Genomic DNA, 14,534 nt, shown 5'->3' on the forward strand with positions numbered 1-14,534 from the left:
AGTACTACGGAAATATGAATCCATGTCTGAAAATAAAATCAGTGAAGATAAGTCATTATTATGGCCTCTCAATATTCCAGAGAAGGAAACTGCTGACCTTCAGTCCTTGTCACCCTTTAAAGTTACCATCAGCACAATCATATATTCAATTATATGGTTGATCTCACCTAGGTGCAGCCTACATGCAGCAATTATAAACGTTCTCTTCAAATGCATAAAAGATTTCTTAAAGATGACTTTTGGAAATGGAAAGAATTATATATAGGCTGCCAAACTATTGCTTGACCTTCTCGAATTATTAGTGGGTATTCCTGTGCATGGTGAAACAATATTTGTTCTGACTCATCAATATCTCCTCACAACTATTCTGGAATGCTTGGATATGCGATAGGGCTTATTCTAGCATCATGATGATATATTTCCAGCAAAAGCAAAACACTTTACCTGGTTCCTTTCTGCATCCCTTCTTTTTATTGCACATATCAGAATATATATCTTCCCAATAACTGGCAGGTGAGGATTGTTCCACAAAATAGATTTAATGTGATATTGCCCTCTGTTCATTTAGTGCGATTATATGCATAGTCAACATCAAATCGTTACTTCCTACAATGCACTTTCTGTGAACTTTAGCATTGGTTGAAGTGACATGGCTTCCCAGTCACTGCAAAAGATTTACTATGTAAAAAAAAAAGCAAAGTCTAACTTTATGCCAAAGAGTCTATATTTTTCAGCAGTTAATACAGTTAAATCTTTCACTTAAACTGCAAGAACATATGGCACTCTTGTGTCGCAATACCCAGGGCTCAGTCTCTAGAACTCTGAAATAGTTTGTAAACTCTTTTTCTTAGACTCCTGAGGAGTCTCATTTTTGAGGACATTTCTCTTTTCCATCTGGTACTAGATAACCTTTTGTCCTTGAGCTCATTCAACTCCTGTCTAGTGTATGGCCAATGGATATATTAGGCTACTGCATTCTAGTCCGTTCTGTTAAGTGGATCTGTGACTGACTGGTTTCATCTGTGACTAGCTTGTATAATGGGCTGCTGCAGACACTTGGACAGTATCTTGTGCAACTAAGCACAGAAGAGAAATAAGAATAATCAAGCTTCTGGCCCCAAACGATTATAGAATACATAAACAGAACATGGTAGCACTCAAACAAAGCAACAAAACTCCTCACAGATGTTCACCTTCAGAAACGTTGTCTACAGCAAGTTTGCGTAATATTGTGGAAGATGTAGTCCCTTTTGTAGAAAATGTAGTCCTCCCAGCTTCTTTTTCATCCAGCTTTATTGAAAGTGTTTGGGCTTTGAAACCTTTCCTTGATATAGAAGTCTACACTAAAATAGAAAACTGAATTAGGTGGGCAGACTGTACAGAATGTTTTAATCTCCATGACTGTATGCAGAATTGAATATGCTTAATGATGATTCTGTAAAGGATATGCATGCCAGAGAAGTAATGTGCCTGGTACATGATTCTTTTAATGGCGTGGTTTTGGCTAGCTCTCATATTTTCAGCCAAAAGAGAAAACACCACAGGCTAGATGTTAAAGGTCTTTGCATTTCCACTTTTGAAAGGGTAAAAATATTCATGACTACAAAGTAATTGTTTGTGCCATTACAGTATAGGAACAAATCAAAAACTGTTGAAAGAAGTCCGTCGTCAGATTTATTGCCAGGCAGCCAATTGTGCACAGCTGAGTCTAAGCACATTATGGCTATCATCTATTGTAAATGATGTATTCAGCTTGAGTTTTTATTTTTGTATACTCTATTTAAATGTAGACTTAAATAGGGGTCAATATTACCAATTTGTGGTTTTCTCATGAGTATTTACGAGGATATATTTGTTGGATGAGAAGTACAATCCATGTCAGCGTGCATTTGTTTCCTAGCATAAGTCCCACCTCCTCTTGTATATGATAGATTCTCTTTCATTTTCCAGGAATATGTATCTGGTGGAAATCAGCAAGGATGCTACACAGACTCCAGTGCATACCTTTACCAACTTGTGTACAATGATACAAGCCTGTTGTTATTTTTGGAAATGCAGTGCTGCAGAACCTTGTATTTAGAATAAACTCCTATCACCCCAGTACTGTATTAGTTATGTGGTTGATATGGCTATTGTTATTTTAGTGCATTTCCACATTTATCTACACGATTTTGATGCTGCTTCGATTGAATACTTCAATCACCTACCTGACTTCTATAATGCCCGATACTGGCAATTATTTTCCCTGCCTATTAACTGCAAAGTAAATGTAAATTATTTGTTGTACCACTGTGTTCCAGTCAAACTCATTGCATATTCATTGCCAATATTTTTATTTGCTGAATGTATTATTTTCCATTCATTGCTGCCTTTTTCCTAATACCTATTCTACATCTATTCCATGCTATAGAAAACTCAAAGTAACAAAAATGACTATATACCTGTTTTCTGAAGGAGATTAATTTGAACTTACCATGTACCAATATTTTACTTTGACACTCAATAATAAGAATGTCATAGTATCATCACACTCTTCCCATCCACTTGATAAAGCAGGTTATATGTGCCTCTGCTTATTTTATGAATACCGCTGCATATCAAATAAGCATTTGCAAAGTCAGTAGGCCTACATTGCACCATAGTTCCCCTAGCGGGTGAACAGTAGTGGGTGTGTCTCAGTTGAGTGGACATTAGTTGTGCTTGCTGACCAGGCTGTACTATCTGGGGAAAGCAGAGCATGAACATCATTCTGGCCAGCATTCTTTTAGAGACGGCATTTTCACTTAGAGCTGCATCGCGTAAGTGCTCACTAGGCGCGTTGAATTTTAAGAAAATATTTGTTTACCCTTTTGCACTGCTGAAATAACATCAAAGGTTTTATTTTTGTCAAACTTTCTATATTAAGTTTTATAGAGTGCATTAATATACATTCATAGAGCCATATAAACATCAAGGTTTTAATACATTTAAGGTAGTTGTTGGGTTGCATTACTTATTACTTGTTCTCTCCCGTAGTCGCGTGCCGGGGGCTTTAGTGGAATGTGGTTGTGTGGGGTTCTGGAATGTGGTGGTTGGTAGGTGATGGTTGTTTTCAGTGGAGAGGTGGCCGCGGCCTTTCTACTGGCTAAGAATAAGGACTTACTTCTTCTCTTGAAGGCGTCATCCATTAACTGGCGGCGAGTTGCCAGCCAGGAGGAGCTCCCACGTTTTACTACGGAGCTCTCGATGTCGTCTTTCAAGTGCGCTCTGTTTTCTTCTGACAAAGTCTTGCTTACGATGTCCCCAGCACCCGTTGTTTGGCACGCCATCATCCGGTTTCAGACGGGCGGTGAACCTTTATCAAGCAATTTATGTACAAGAGCGGATGGGAAGGCTCACCGTTGATATCTGCAGTCACGAGCTGTTGTCGGCCGTTTCAGAGTTGCCTGACCTGTTGCCTGACCTATCGGACAACGCACATGCACGCACACACGCCAGTGGCCATTTTGCTTTGGGCTGGACAAGGCCTTAAAAAAGCCTCTCCTCTGCGGCACATCAATACAGCGGCGACACACACACCAGTTCAAACAAGCATTGGCATAGCCAATAGGTCATGCCTTTGGAATCTTATAAGTGTTTAGCCATGCAGCACATTTTCCTGGGTGTTGTGCAGCCCGGAATTGAAGAGCTATACAACTGCTACACATTAGTTCAAGTAGTCTGATTTAGAAATATATATAAGATAGTTTTGTGCCACTCGTACATGGTACAGGCTATGTGTGGTAACAGCTGATTTGTAATGGCCGTTTCCCCTCCAGTATGCAGTAGCTTTGCCACACCGTTTCAAATGTTTTTCCTCCCAAACAGCTTTTCACTTGCTCTAAACTCGCCCCTTATTTCAACTTATTAATGTAAAAACAATGTAAACAGTTAGTCTACCACTTCCATTTGAAGGTTCAGAAAGTTTCCTCCTGCATAATCAATTGTCTCCAGCCACTTGCCAAGCTACAAAGATTACTCCCTTCAGTCCCCAAATTACGTACATGATACCAATTTGCGATGATCTGATTCACAACAAGCAGCGGTAATGTTTTTTATGATTTCATCAATAGTGCCCATGTCTGAACGTGAATACTTTGCCCATGAATCTCCAGCACACATCAAAGATAGGCTCTGCCACCATCTCCAAGACCAAACCACGGTGCTGCTTGGAATACCAAAAGTAGGCCTAGAAGGCAATCTGTGCAAGTAATGGTGTTTTAAATTCTGAGGCCACGCAGAACCTAAAAACTGCAAAGTAATAATTACTGGTACCCGAACCTGATAGCACTGACAGGCCGTACTATGTCAATGGGTGTGGTGTTGGTGAAAGGGGCAGTGGTAAGGGCACTTTAGGTCAGAGAATACAAAAGTGATATTGCAGAAGCAAACAGCGCCTCATACCACTGACTACACAGGTCTTTATAAAAGCACTCGGGACTGGCAGCTGCCCAATATCGGAAGCCTCTACTACTCGGTCAGCACAGTAGATTGGAGCGCTCTGTGAACTCATTCCTAAATGACATGTCGGACACTAGTGACAATGACAGACTGCACACAAATAACCACCACGCCACCCAGGAATGTGTAAACGTAAACGCGAGGAGACGCCATGAAGCTTCAACACTATAGAAGTGCCCTATGGTGAACAATCAAGAGAAGGGCGATAAACATTGTCATCTGTTAAAACGTGAGGAAGCTAAACAGGCACAGGGAGGGCAGCGACATCTCTCATGCATCTGATTATGGAAGCAGAGTATATTACCAAATTGCTAGAGGTCAGTAAAGCGCTGTACATAATTTATCAGGGGTTTTCAGGGAAGTATGCAATATTGTACCCGCCCAATTGATTTACACAGCAGGCCCCTGCTGGGGAGCGACAGCTGCGGTGGATTTCAGATGTGATTTAGGGGCTGGAGGCAGGGGCAGTCACTAGAGCAAGGTGCAGAGATAAGATGACAGGAGAGCTGTGGAACACAGGGACAGCCAGCAGGTAGAGGACACTGTGGAAAAGAGAACAGAACCAGAAGGAAGCAAAGCAAACAGCTGGAGAAGAGAGAAAATGGAAGAAATAGAAGTAAAGATGAGGATGCAAGGGGAAGTACAGAGGGAGTTAATGATAGTAACGGCACACAAATTGTGAATGACAGTGCTACAAGTAGTGCTGCAGAGAGCTAGGAGATGTGAAGAGATACTGCGTGCCGATGAGTGAATGGTATACGGGCCACGAGAGGAAGAATGGTAGTCAAGGCGACGAGAGAAGTGGGGACCAGTGGGAAGAATTGATGCAAAGAAGAGAGAAGCGGGCGCAAGAGACAGAAAAGAAATAAAGAAAAGTAGAGCTGGAAAACAGGAGAGGAAAGCAAAAATGTCGAGAGTCGGAGCAGGGGAAACCAAGTAAAATGGAGAAGAGCATGGTTAACTTAAAAAAAAAAAATAGATATATTTTCAACTTTACTCATTCCGAACTATATGACCACTATGATTCGAGTCCCAAGATAACATTATCTGTGGGAGTTGCCAGGGGAGCGGGTGAAAACACTGCAGGAGAGAGAGGGAGGTGAGGTAAAGTGGGGGAGGGTAAGCTCTTTTCGAGCACTCGTGTATCTGTGGGATTTGCCAAGGGAGCGGGTGAAAACACTGCAGGAGCCAGACGGAGGTGAGGTAAGGTGGGGGAGGGTAAGCTCTTTTCAAGCACTAGTGCTTGCGAGAGCGAGGAGCGGCGCGCGCAGCCACACTAATTGAAAACAAATGGCCTGCGCGCCACTGCTCACTCCCGCAAGGTGGATGCCAGCACAAGCACGAGTGCTTGAAAAGAGCTGACCAATTTCTAAAGGTTATCTCCTAGTGCAGAGAATGCGCGCTGCCTAGGCGAGATCTAAAAACATGTGTCAGTTTCCTTTAGAAAAAAGAAGGGAAAAAAAGAAATCGGTGACAAACACCAGTATCCCCACGTGTGTCAATTCATTTACATAGGAGAAAGAAGAAAACAAGCATTGGTGAAAGCAAATTTCTGCAGCTCAGAGCAGCATATATACCTTTGCGTGTCTATCTCTGTAGCAACCCGTGGTGGGAGTGCTGCCGGGTGCTGACGTCGGGCGGGGGAGGTGCCGGGTGGGGTGTAGTAAACTACGGATTACGGCCGATTAGAGGTAAGTAAACATATAAATAAATAAAAACGAATTTTGTTGCGTCTGCTACATCGCATTTGGCGATGCAGCGCGCGCAACGAAATTAGTTTTATTTATTTATATGTATACTTACATATAATCGGCCATAATCCGTAGTTTACTACCCCCCACCCTGCCCCTTCACCGCCCCACGTCAGCGCCCGGCAGTGCTCCCACCACGTGCTGCTACTGGTCTATCTACTAAGACACCTCAACCCCATAAACAAATGTAATTTAAGAACATATTGGGTTTAAATAATATATTTAATTTTCTTTGTTTTTATCTACAAAAATAAAAGCTGCAACAAACAATAATGCCAACAGCTGCATTTGCACCTAATCCTGCATCTGATTGGGAATGATGGAAAGATTGATTTAAAGCATACCTTGATGCTCTTGAGGGCGAGTCTTTCACACACAAAAAGAAGTACGCAGTTCTAAGACACTGTTTAGGTTCAGAAGGCCGCAGCATTCTGAAACACATTCCTAAAATAGTTGTTTTGTTAGTTGAAGGTGATGGTGTAGAAGATGTATACGCTACAGCCATCAAATCCTTAGACACCAGATTCAAAGCTTGCAAAAATGTAACGTTGAGAGACCCAAATTCTACAAAAGAGCACAATTACCTGGAGAATCAGCATACAGCTATGTTGGTGCACTGCTTAATTTGTCTGTGTCTTGCTAATATAAATCCTTTGAAGAAGAAATGATAAGAGATCAATTAGTGGAGAAAACAAGTAATAAAAAAGATGCTTTACTGTCCAAGTCTGATTTGACTTTGCAAAAGGCTTTAGAAATAGCAACCAGGATTGAAAGCACAACGTCTTATTTAGAACAAATTGCGATTTCGAATTCAAAAAAACATTCTAATGGGGTATTGGCAGTGAAAAGTAAATACAAGAAACCAAAGGATAAACTACACCAAGAAAGGAACAATGGAAATGAGAAAACTGTCTCTAAACCCACACATAAGCGATGGTAGTGTTACTGGTGTGGCAGCACTTCCCATCTCGGTAATGCCAGAGTATGTCCTGCCATGGACAGAACATGCGCAAAGTGTTTTAAAAAAACGGTAATTTTGCCAAAGTTTGCAGATCGACCAGCAACAGGTCATTCTATGCAGATTCCTTAAAGAAAGTGCTCAATGTAGAATAATGTACAGAAGGAGAGTCATCAAGTGAAGAGGTTCAGATCTTCGCTATTATGGAATCTCAAGAACAATCAATTACACACTGTGAGCACGTGTAGTGCAATCTCGCAAGGAGTTAGGCGTCCTCTGTGCGTACTGAACGTGAATGGGGTGGATGTCAAAGTGTTGGCAGAGTCAGGATCTCAATTTACCCTTATAAGCGAGAGCGTATGAGAGGATTTGTTCCAAACTCAGGGAATTACTTTGAGACATTCTACAATACGACCAGTTGGTTATGGAGGGAAAACTATCAATGTAGTGGGGGAATTCAAAGCAAATCTATGTTTCAAAGACAGTAAATCCCGAGGGGTGGTGAATGTGGCAAAAGAGGATGCTAGTTTGTTGTGGTGGCATGACCAAGGCAATCTGGGTATTCTACTGGACCCCAACGATCCCCATCAAGTGAAATTGAAGAAAGAATGTATCTGTGTTCAAACTATTAAGGAAGAATCATGGTAGTCAACATATCTAGGAGTTTTCAAAAGGGAGCTAGGTCTGTTTAAGGGATTTAATCACAAAATAAGGTTGGTCGATGGGATGGATGGAAGTGGTTGTGCACAAGGTCCATATAGTACCTTTAGCTTTACGAGATGAGTTAAAGATAGAATTGAATAAGTTGTGTGTTAGCAATGTAATAGAACAAATCGTGTCATCGGACTGGGTTTCACCGATTGTTCTGGCCAAGAAAGCCAATGGGGCCCTACGCATGTGTGTTGATTTGCGTGATTTAAACCAGCATTTATGGGTAAATCAACACCCTTTGCCCAACATCACAGAAATGATATCCACTCTCAAGGGTGGAAAGTGGTTAATTTTAATAGATATGACATTAGCCTATCACCAGATCGATCTGCACCCTGACTCTAGGCATTACACGGCCTTTATCACCCGGAAGGTTTATTCCAATTTAAACGCATGCCCTTTGGACTTGCTTCTGCGGTTTTTATGGGGATTATGAAGAGCATGTTAAAGGGGATGTCCGGGGTGATGTCTTTTCAGGATGATGTTTTGGTGTATGGTGTCGATCAGAAACAGCACAATGAAAGGTTGCACTCTTTGTTGTCTATTCTAGAAAATAAAGGAGTTACACTAAATCTCGAAATATGCAAGTTGAATTGGACCACGTGGAGTATTTAGGCTACAAACTGCCTGCTAAGGGTATGGAGCCCAAGGCCAGTTTAGTAAAAGGGATAGAGGATTTTAGCACACCTGAAGACACGGATCATTTGAGATCCTTTATGGTACTCCTTGAATTTTATGCAAGATTCGTGCCCAATTGTGCTGCAAAGACTGAGTGCTGAGTGACCTTCTCAAGAAGAACATCATGTTCAGGTGGGGTAGCGAGTGTACAGAAGAATTTGTTTAAACGAAAACGGAGATCGCACATGCCATTCCTTTACAACCCTTTGATACCAGGGTTCATACACTAATCATGACTGACACAAGTCAGAAAGGGTTGGGTGCTGTGCTAATGCAACGGAGAGGGGGGAAGGATGAGGTGATAGGTGATATATTTTGCATCCAGAGATTTGAGAGGAGCTGAAGCAACGTATTCCGTTGTGGAACGCAAGGCTTTAGCCTGATGGTGGGGCATCGTCCATTTTAAACATTATTTATGGGATTCAAAATTCACAGTGAGGGTGGGTCACAAACCTTTAGTTCAGCTAGTCACCACAAAGGGAGGTGGTAAGGCGTCACCCAGGATTGCCAAGTGGCAATATAGACTTTTGGAGCACAATTTTAATATTGAATATGTTCCTGGCAAGAAGAATTTGTTAGCAGATTGTCTGGCTAGATTACCCTATTGTGAGGACAATGGAGTTGGGTGGGGGGGGGGGAGAAATGGATTTTGACTCCGAGATCATCTGCCATACCGTATGTAATCCAAATGGTGCCATATTGGAACAAGAGTGGAGAGCTGCTTATGAGATGGATGAGGAAATTGAGAAGGTCATGAGCCTGGTGGCCATAGGCTTGACTGGAAGCTATTCAAGGGACATCTCTCTCAGTAAATGCAAACACGTTTTTGAAGAGTTGTCTGTTGTTAATGGGTTATTTTATCTGGCTTCTTTACTTGTGGTCCCTGAAGCCATGCGGAACAAAGTTCTTACGTTGACTCCTGAAGGTCACATTGGCATGTGTGCCATGAAGAGGAGAATCAGGAAAATGGTCTGGTGGCCGGGTTTGGACAGGCAAGTAGAATACTTTGTGAGAGATTGCATGTACTGTGCTGTTAGCAATAAGTCGCAAGTAACCGTTCCCGGTCCTGTTTAAGCAGTTGAGGTGCCCACAAAGGCTTGGTCCAAACTTGCTATTGACATAATAGTCCCCATGTCACCGTCTGTCAGCGGTGTTCCTGAGTATGGCATAGTCCTTGTGGACTACTACAGTCGCTGGCCTGTGGTTAAGTTTGTGACAATGCCCACTGCAGTTTGTGTGATTGACTTTCTTGAATCATTGTTTGCAAGGGAAGGGGTTCCAGTTGAGGTGCTTTACGATAATGGATGTCAATTCACTTCAGCTCAATTTAGGGAGTTCATGGAATTTATGGGCATAAAACCCATTAGAACTTCTCTTTATCACCAAAGGAGCACTGGTCTCGTAGAGAGGTTTAATAGGGTGATCAAAGAGAATGCACAACTGTCCAAAGCCAGTGGTTTAAATTTTAAACAAGAATTAAAGAAACCGTTGTGAACAGTGCGCACGACAGCCAACGCTGATACAGAAGTTTCTCCATTCATTTTGTTGAGAGGAAAAGTTCCCTCTTCCAAAATGTTGAGGCGGTGGATGGGTGAGTTTGAGTTGGCGGAAGGAAACATAAAGGAAGCAGATAGGAAGAAGGTTGAAGCTCAGAACAAATATGATAAGTCAAGGACCAAAGAGCTAAGAGTAAATGTTGGTGATTAAGTGAGAGTAAAATGTTCTAGGATTCTTCCTAAGGGAGAGTCTGAGTTTCTTAAACTCAAGACTGTAGTGAGAAGCAACAGGAGTGCAGTGAAATTGGCGGATGTCAGATGGTTGAACAAAAGTAAAATCACAGTGCCTAAGTTACAATAGGATAGTGGGTCCAGGGAGGATGGGTCTCAAGCCGATCATAGAGAGGAGCACCATGATGCCAGAGCCCGGGTGCCTTCTTCCAGGATAACTAGATTGCCAACAAAGTTCAGAGAGTATGTTCTGCATTAATCCAAATATTTCTGAACTAGGTTATTGTGTTTACTGTTTGATCTTGAACTGAACTATTTCTGTATTATGTTTATTTGTTATTGTATAGGAGGAATATGTGCTGGGTTGCATTACTTATTACTTGTTCTCTCCTGTGGTCGCATGCACGGGCTTCAGTGGATTGTGGTTGTGCTGGATTCTGGAATGTGGTGGTTGAGAGGTGACGGTTGTTTTCAGTGGAGAGCTGGCTAAGAATAAAGACTTACTTCTTGTCTTGAAGGCGTGATCCTTTCAGTAGTCAGTTGTAAAGCAGTTTATCTGTATAGCACTAAAAGATCTCTTTGATAGCTTGGCCCCTAAGGGAAAGGGGTGTTGCTCGGGCAAGTAATAAATGGGAAAATGTAACAACTGGCCAACAGTGTGACATAACTACAGAATCATAGAAACAATTTTAAAATTCACATTTAGGAATTTAGCAGCTAATTCTCAGAATTGCTGGCAAACTTCAAAGGTTTCGTGTCAACTTTTAATGGATTAGATTCTTACTGCCTGGACATTTTCCTCCCATTGAAAACCTCCTTGACGGCCCCAGTTTAACTTCTCTCACAGGGACGTAACACATCACCCTTCAGTACAGGGGACCCCCAATCCTTCAGGCGGACCCCATTTAGCTATGGCCAATTATTATATATGAGATGTGGGAGGCACAGAGGCCTGTCATTACATTTTGCAGGGGGGCATCATTTTGTATTGCACCACTGTCCTCTCAGTTCCACAGATGTAATTTTAACATGACGTAGAAGTATCTGAATGATCCCACGCTGCACCCGGGACCTTGTACTGGTAAGAATTACACATTATTACTGACGCCTCTGCTAACTGAGTGAAACTGTGATTTGGGGGGGGGGGGGGGGGATTCGTTTGCCCGAGGTACTAAGTTAATGTGTTTGCCATTAACGCTCTTGCCCGCTGCCAAGCAGCCTCTGTTATGGCCATACCCTTTTTTCACCTCCACGTATGGCTAGGGGTGTGAAACACTATGTAAGTTTTGCCTATTGAACAGTCCTGCATCTCAGTGTTCATTGAACCGGACTTGAGCAGTGCATAATTTGTAAAATAGTAAGTGCTGGTGCCAATTTTTTACTAGGAAGGCCACAGCCGGAGCTGACTGATGTCAGGATTTCTGAATACCAAGGTGGCGTGGTCTTGACTCCATCTCAAGCCTCTGTTTTCCACCACCATACACTCACTCCATGTCATTTTATTTCACTATTGCAGGTTCGTTTTCATCCATTCTTTCTTCCTTTGTCAGTCTTTTGTCCTCTTTCTTCTCCTTCCCTCATTTGTGTTTTCCTCTCTCTTTCTCTGTGTCAAAGTCTGATGATGAAAATTAAATACCGGTCCCTAAAAATGTGTGCTGATGGGCCCCACCTGCAACCACCGACTCAAATTAGGCACTGAGTTTCAGACCACTCTGAAGGTTTTCCCAGGCCTTAGATACTCATGAGCGGAGCACAAAAATCTTAGTAGTTAACATCAATATTCTGGGCCGCTGCAGACATTGAAATTGTGAAATATATTAACATATGAAGGTATTGTTGTGCACGGTTTCTGCACGCAGTCTATCACATGATTTGTAAATGATCTATTCAATGAACATATTGTTCACTGTCAGCAGGTGGAGGTTGAAGTCTACCGGAAGGATTCCAAAAAGCTGCCTGGCCTTGGTGACCCCGACATTGACTGGGAGGAAAGTGTGTACCTGAACCTTGTTCTCCAGAAGGTAAAAAAAAAATCTCGTAATCTGCCCTCAGTAATAATGACTGAACAGTTTAGGTAGGGTTTTGTTTTTAAATGTCTAATTATATGAAGATTCGTGAAACGGCACCAAAAAAAAGCTGTGTCTATGGAAAAGCAATCCTAAAAAAACGCTTTTCCTATGAAAACTAGGTCCTAACTATAACTACCTACTGGAGATCGCCTGTAGTGAGAGATATATATATATATATATATATCTCTTGGAAAACGAGGCAGAATCTGTGAGGCCTGCGCAAATAACATGTCTACAGCCTGCGCAAATAACATGTCTACATTTGTCCTTCACTGGGCACCAAATACCCCATTGTAGAGCTTGACTCTCTGAGGGTAGCATTGCAGAGCAGTCTAAGGCTTACTCAAGGGAGGTGGTGTGCGCTAGTAATCGCCATTTACCAGTACGCAGAAATGACACTCAATAATTGATTGTCCAGTCTGTACTTTGCTTTATAAAAGGAAGAGTACATTTATTAAACACACACACACTACTCAATACTATGCAACAATTTACAAATATACATAAGCTGTTGAAATTACTTTGTGACATTGCATAACATTCCCACCCCTCCTGCATGGTGACACATAACCCTGACTGAGCATCTCATACTGACCATACAGTATACACCTCTACATCTTAGTGGCTAACAGTCTGGGTTGTTCTTCACCTAACGTACCAGCAAGAATACCTGTTTAGGCATCACTTAAAATGACAGTACTTATCATAGCTGATAACAGTTATAATGCATTGCAGTTAGATACATTCACCTCTCGTGCAATATGCACCTCTTCACCTCCAGGGGATGCCCTTCTCCAGTTCAACCCTTGAGGGGTGTTTCTTTCAAGTTCCCCAGAGACTCCGGGAGGGACTTCATATCTTCGTGTTGGGGGAGTCTGTGTTGCTCCTGCAGCTCCCCCTGCACCTTTGCATATCAACAGCGATACATTGCAATTAAAGTCCCTAAAAGGCATCACAGTTCTAATCCCGGGATTAAGCATGTACAGCCAGACACCCTAGCAGGAATGTCCAGCAACATAACCCCAGTTTGCTTATGACTTCACCTTACACATGTGACTTTCAGTCCCTCAAAATAAATTACATTAGGTCAATTTACCTCTCGTGCAATATGCATTTCTTCACCTCCAGGGGATGCCCTTCTCCAGTTCAGCCCTTCACACCTTGGTGCAGTCCCAAACACACCCCCAGCTGAAGAACAAAGGTTCCAGCCACAGGACGCTGTTGGCACATGGCTGAGCCCTTGAAGGGTTGTTTCTTTCACGTCCCCCAGAGACTCAGGGAGGGATTTCACATCATCGTGTTGGGTAAGTCTGTGTTGCTCCTGCAGCTCCCCCTGCACCTTTACATATCAACAGCGGTGGCCTCATCCTCCTGGGACGACCACACGCCGAAATAACCAGGTTTCCTGCAGGCCTTCCAGGCCCTGCAAAGCCTTATGGGGCTCTTTTCCCCCATCTTGTGCATTTTAGATTAGCGGCTCTACCACTTTTCTGGAGAGAGCCGCGCTGCCTGCGATGGTGGCCTTGCGCCGCATTAGCCCCTCTTTGGGGGCCCGGTCCCACCCGGACCCCTTCTGCAGGTAGGTGTAGCACGGCTCGGGGAGCCCACCACCGGCTGCATCTCTTCTCGGGGGCCCAGTCCCACCCAGGCTCCCCGCATTTCAGGTTCGTTGGATGGCAGCTCGGGGAGCCAAACCCCCGGCTGCCTTTGCGTGCTGCTGCGGGAGCCGGCCTTCCCTTCTGGTCAGACACTCATGCGCCCACTCACAGGCTCACTCAGAGACTAATGCACCCAGTTACCGACCCACTCAGACACTCATGCACCCACTTACAGACCCTCTCAGAGACTTGCACACCCACTCACAGACCCAGTCACACGCTCTTCACCCACTCACAAATCCATGCAGGCACCACTCACAGTCCCACTCAGACACGTAAACAACCGATCACGGACCTACTCAGATAGTCATGCACCCACTCAGACCTTCTCAGTCATACACCCACTCACAGTCCCTCTCAGGCACTCACTCATGCTCGTACTTACAGACCCATTGAGACACTCACTCACAGACCCAGTCACACACTCGCACCCACTCGCAGACCCACTCACGCACCCAGTTACAGACCACTGAGACACTCACGCACCCACTCACAGACCCACA

The 14,534-nt window shown here is 43.3% G+C and overlaps 1 protein-coding gene across 2 annotated transcripts in view; it reads left to right on the plus strand.

Moving 5' to 3' along the window:
- Positions 1-14,534, plus strand: part of KIAA0930 (KIAA0930 ortholog) — a 518,594-nt gene that overhangs the window by 333,555 nt on the left and 170,505 nt on the right. For both annotated transcript variants that reach the window (XM_085652434.1, XM_085652436.1), the window contains one exon: positions 12,218-12,325. In XM_085652434.1, coding sequence (XP_085508560.1) covers positions 12,218-12,325 — 108 coding nt within the window. The remainder of the gene's footprint in view (positions 1-12,217; positions 12,326-14,534) is intronic.

Source organism: Triturus cristatus, chromosome 4_1 (assembly GCF_964204655.1).
Source record: "Triturus cristatus chromosome 4_1, aTriCri1.1, whole genome shotgun sequence".
NCBI classification, from domain to species: domain Eukaryota; kingdom Metazoa; phylum Chordata; class Amphibia; order Caudata; family Salamandridae; genus Triturus; species Triturus cristatus.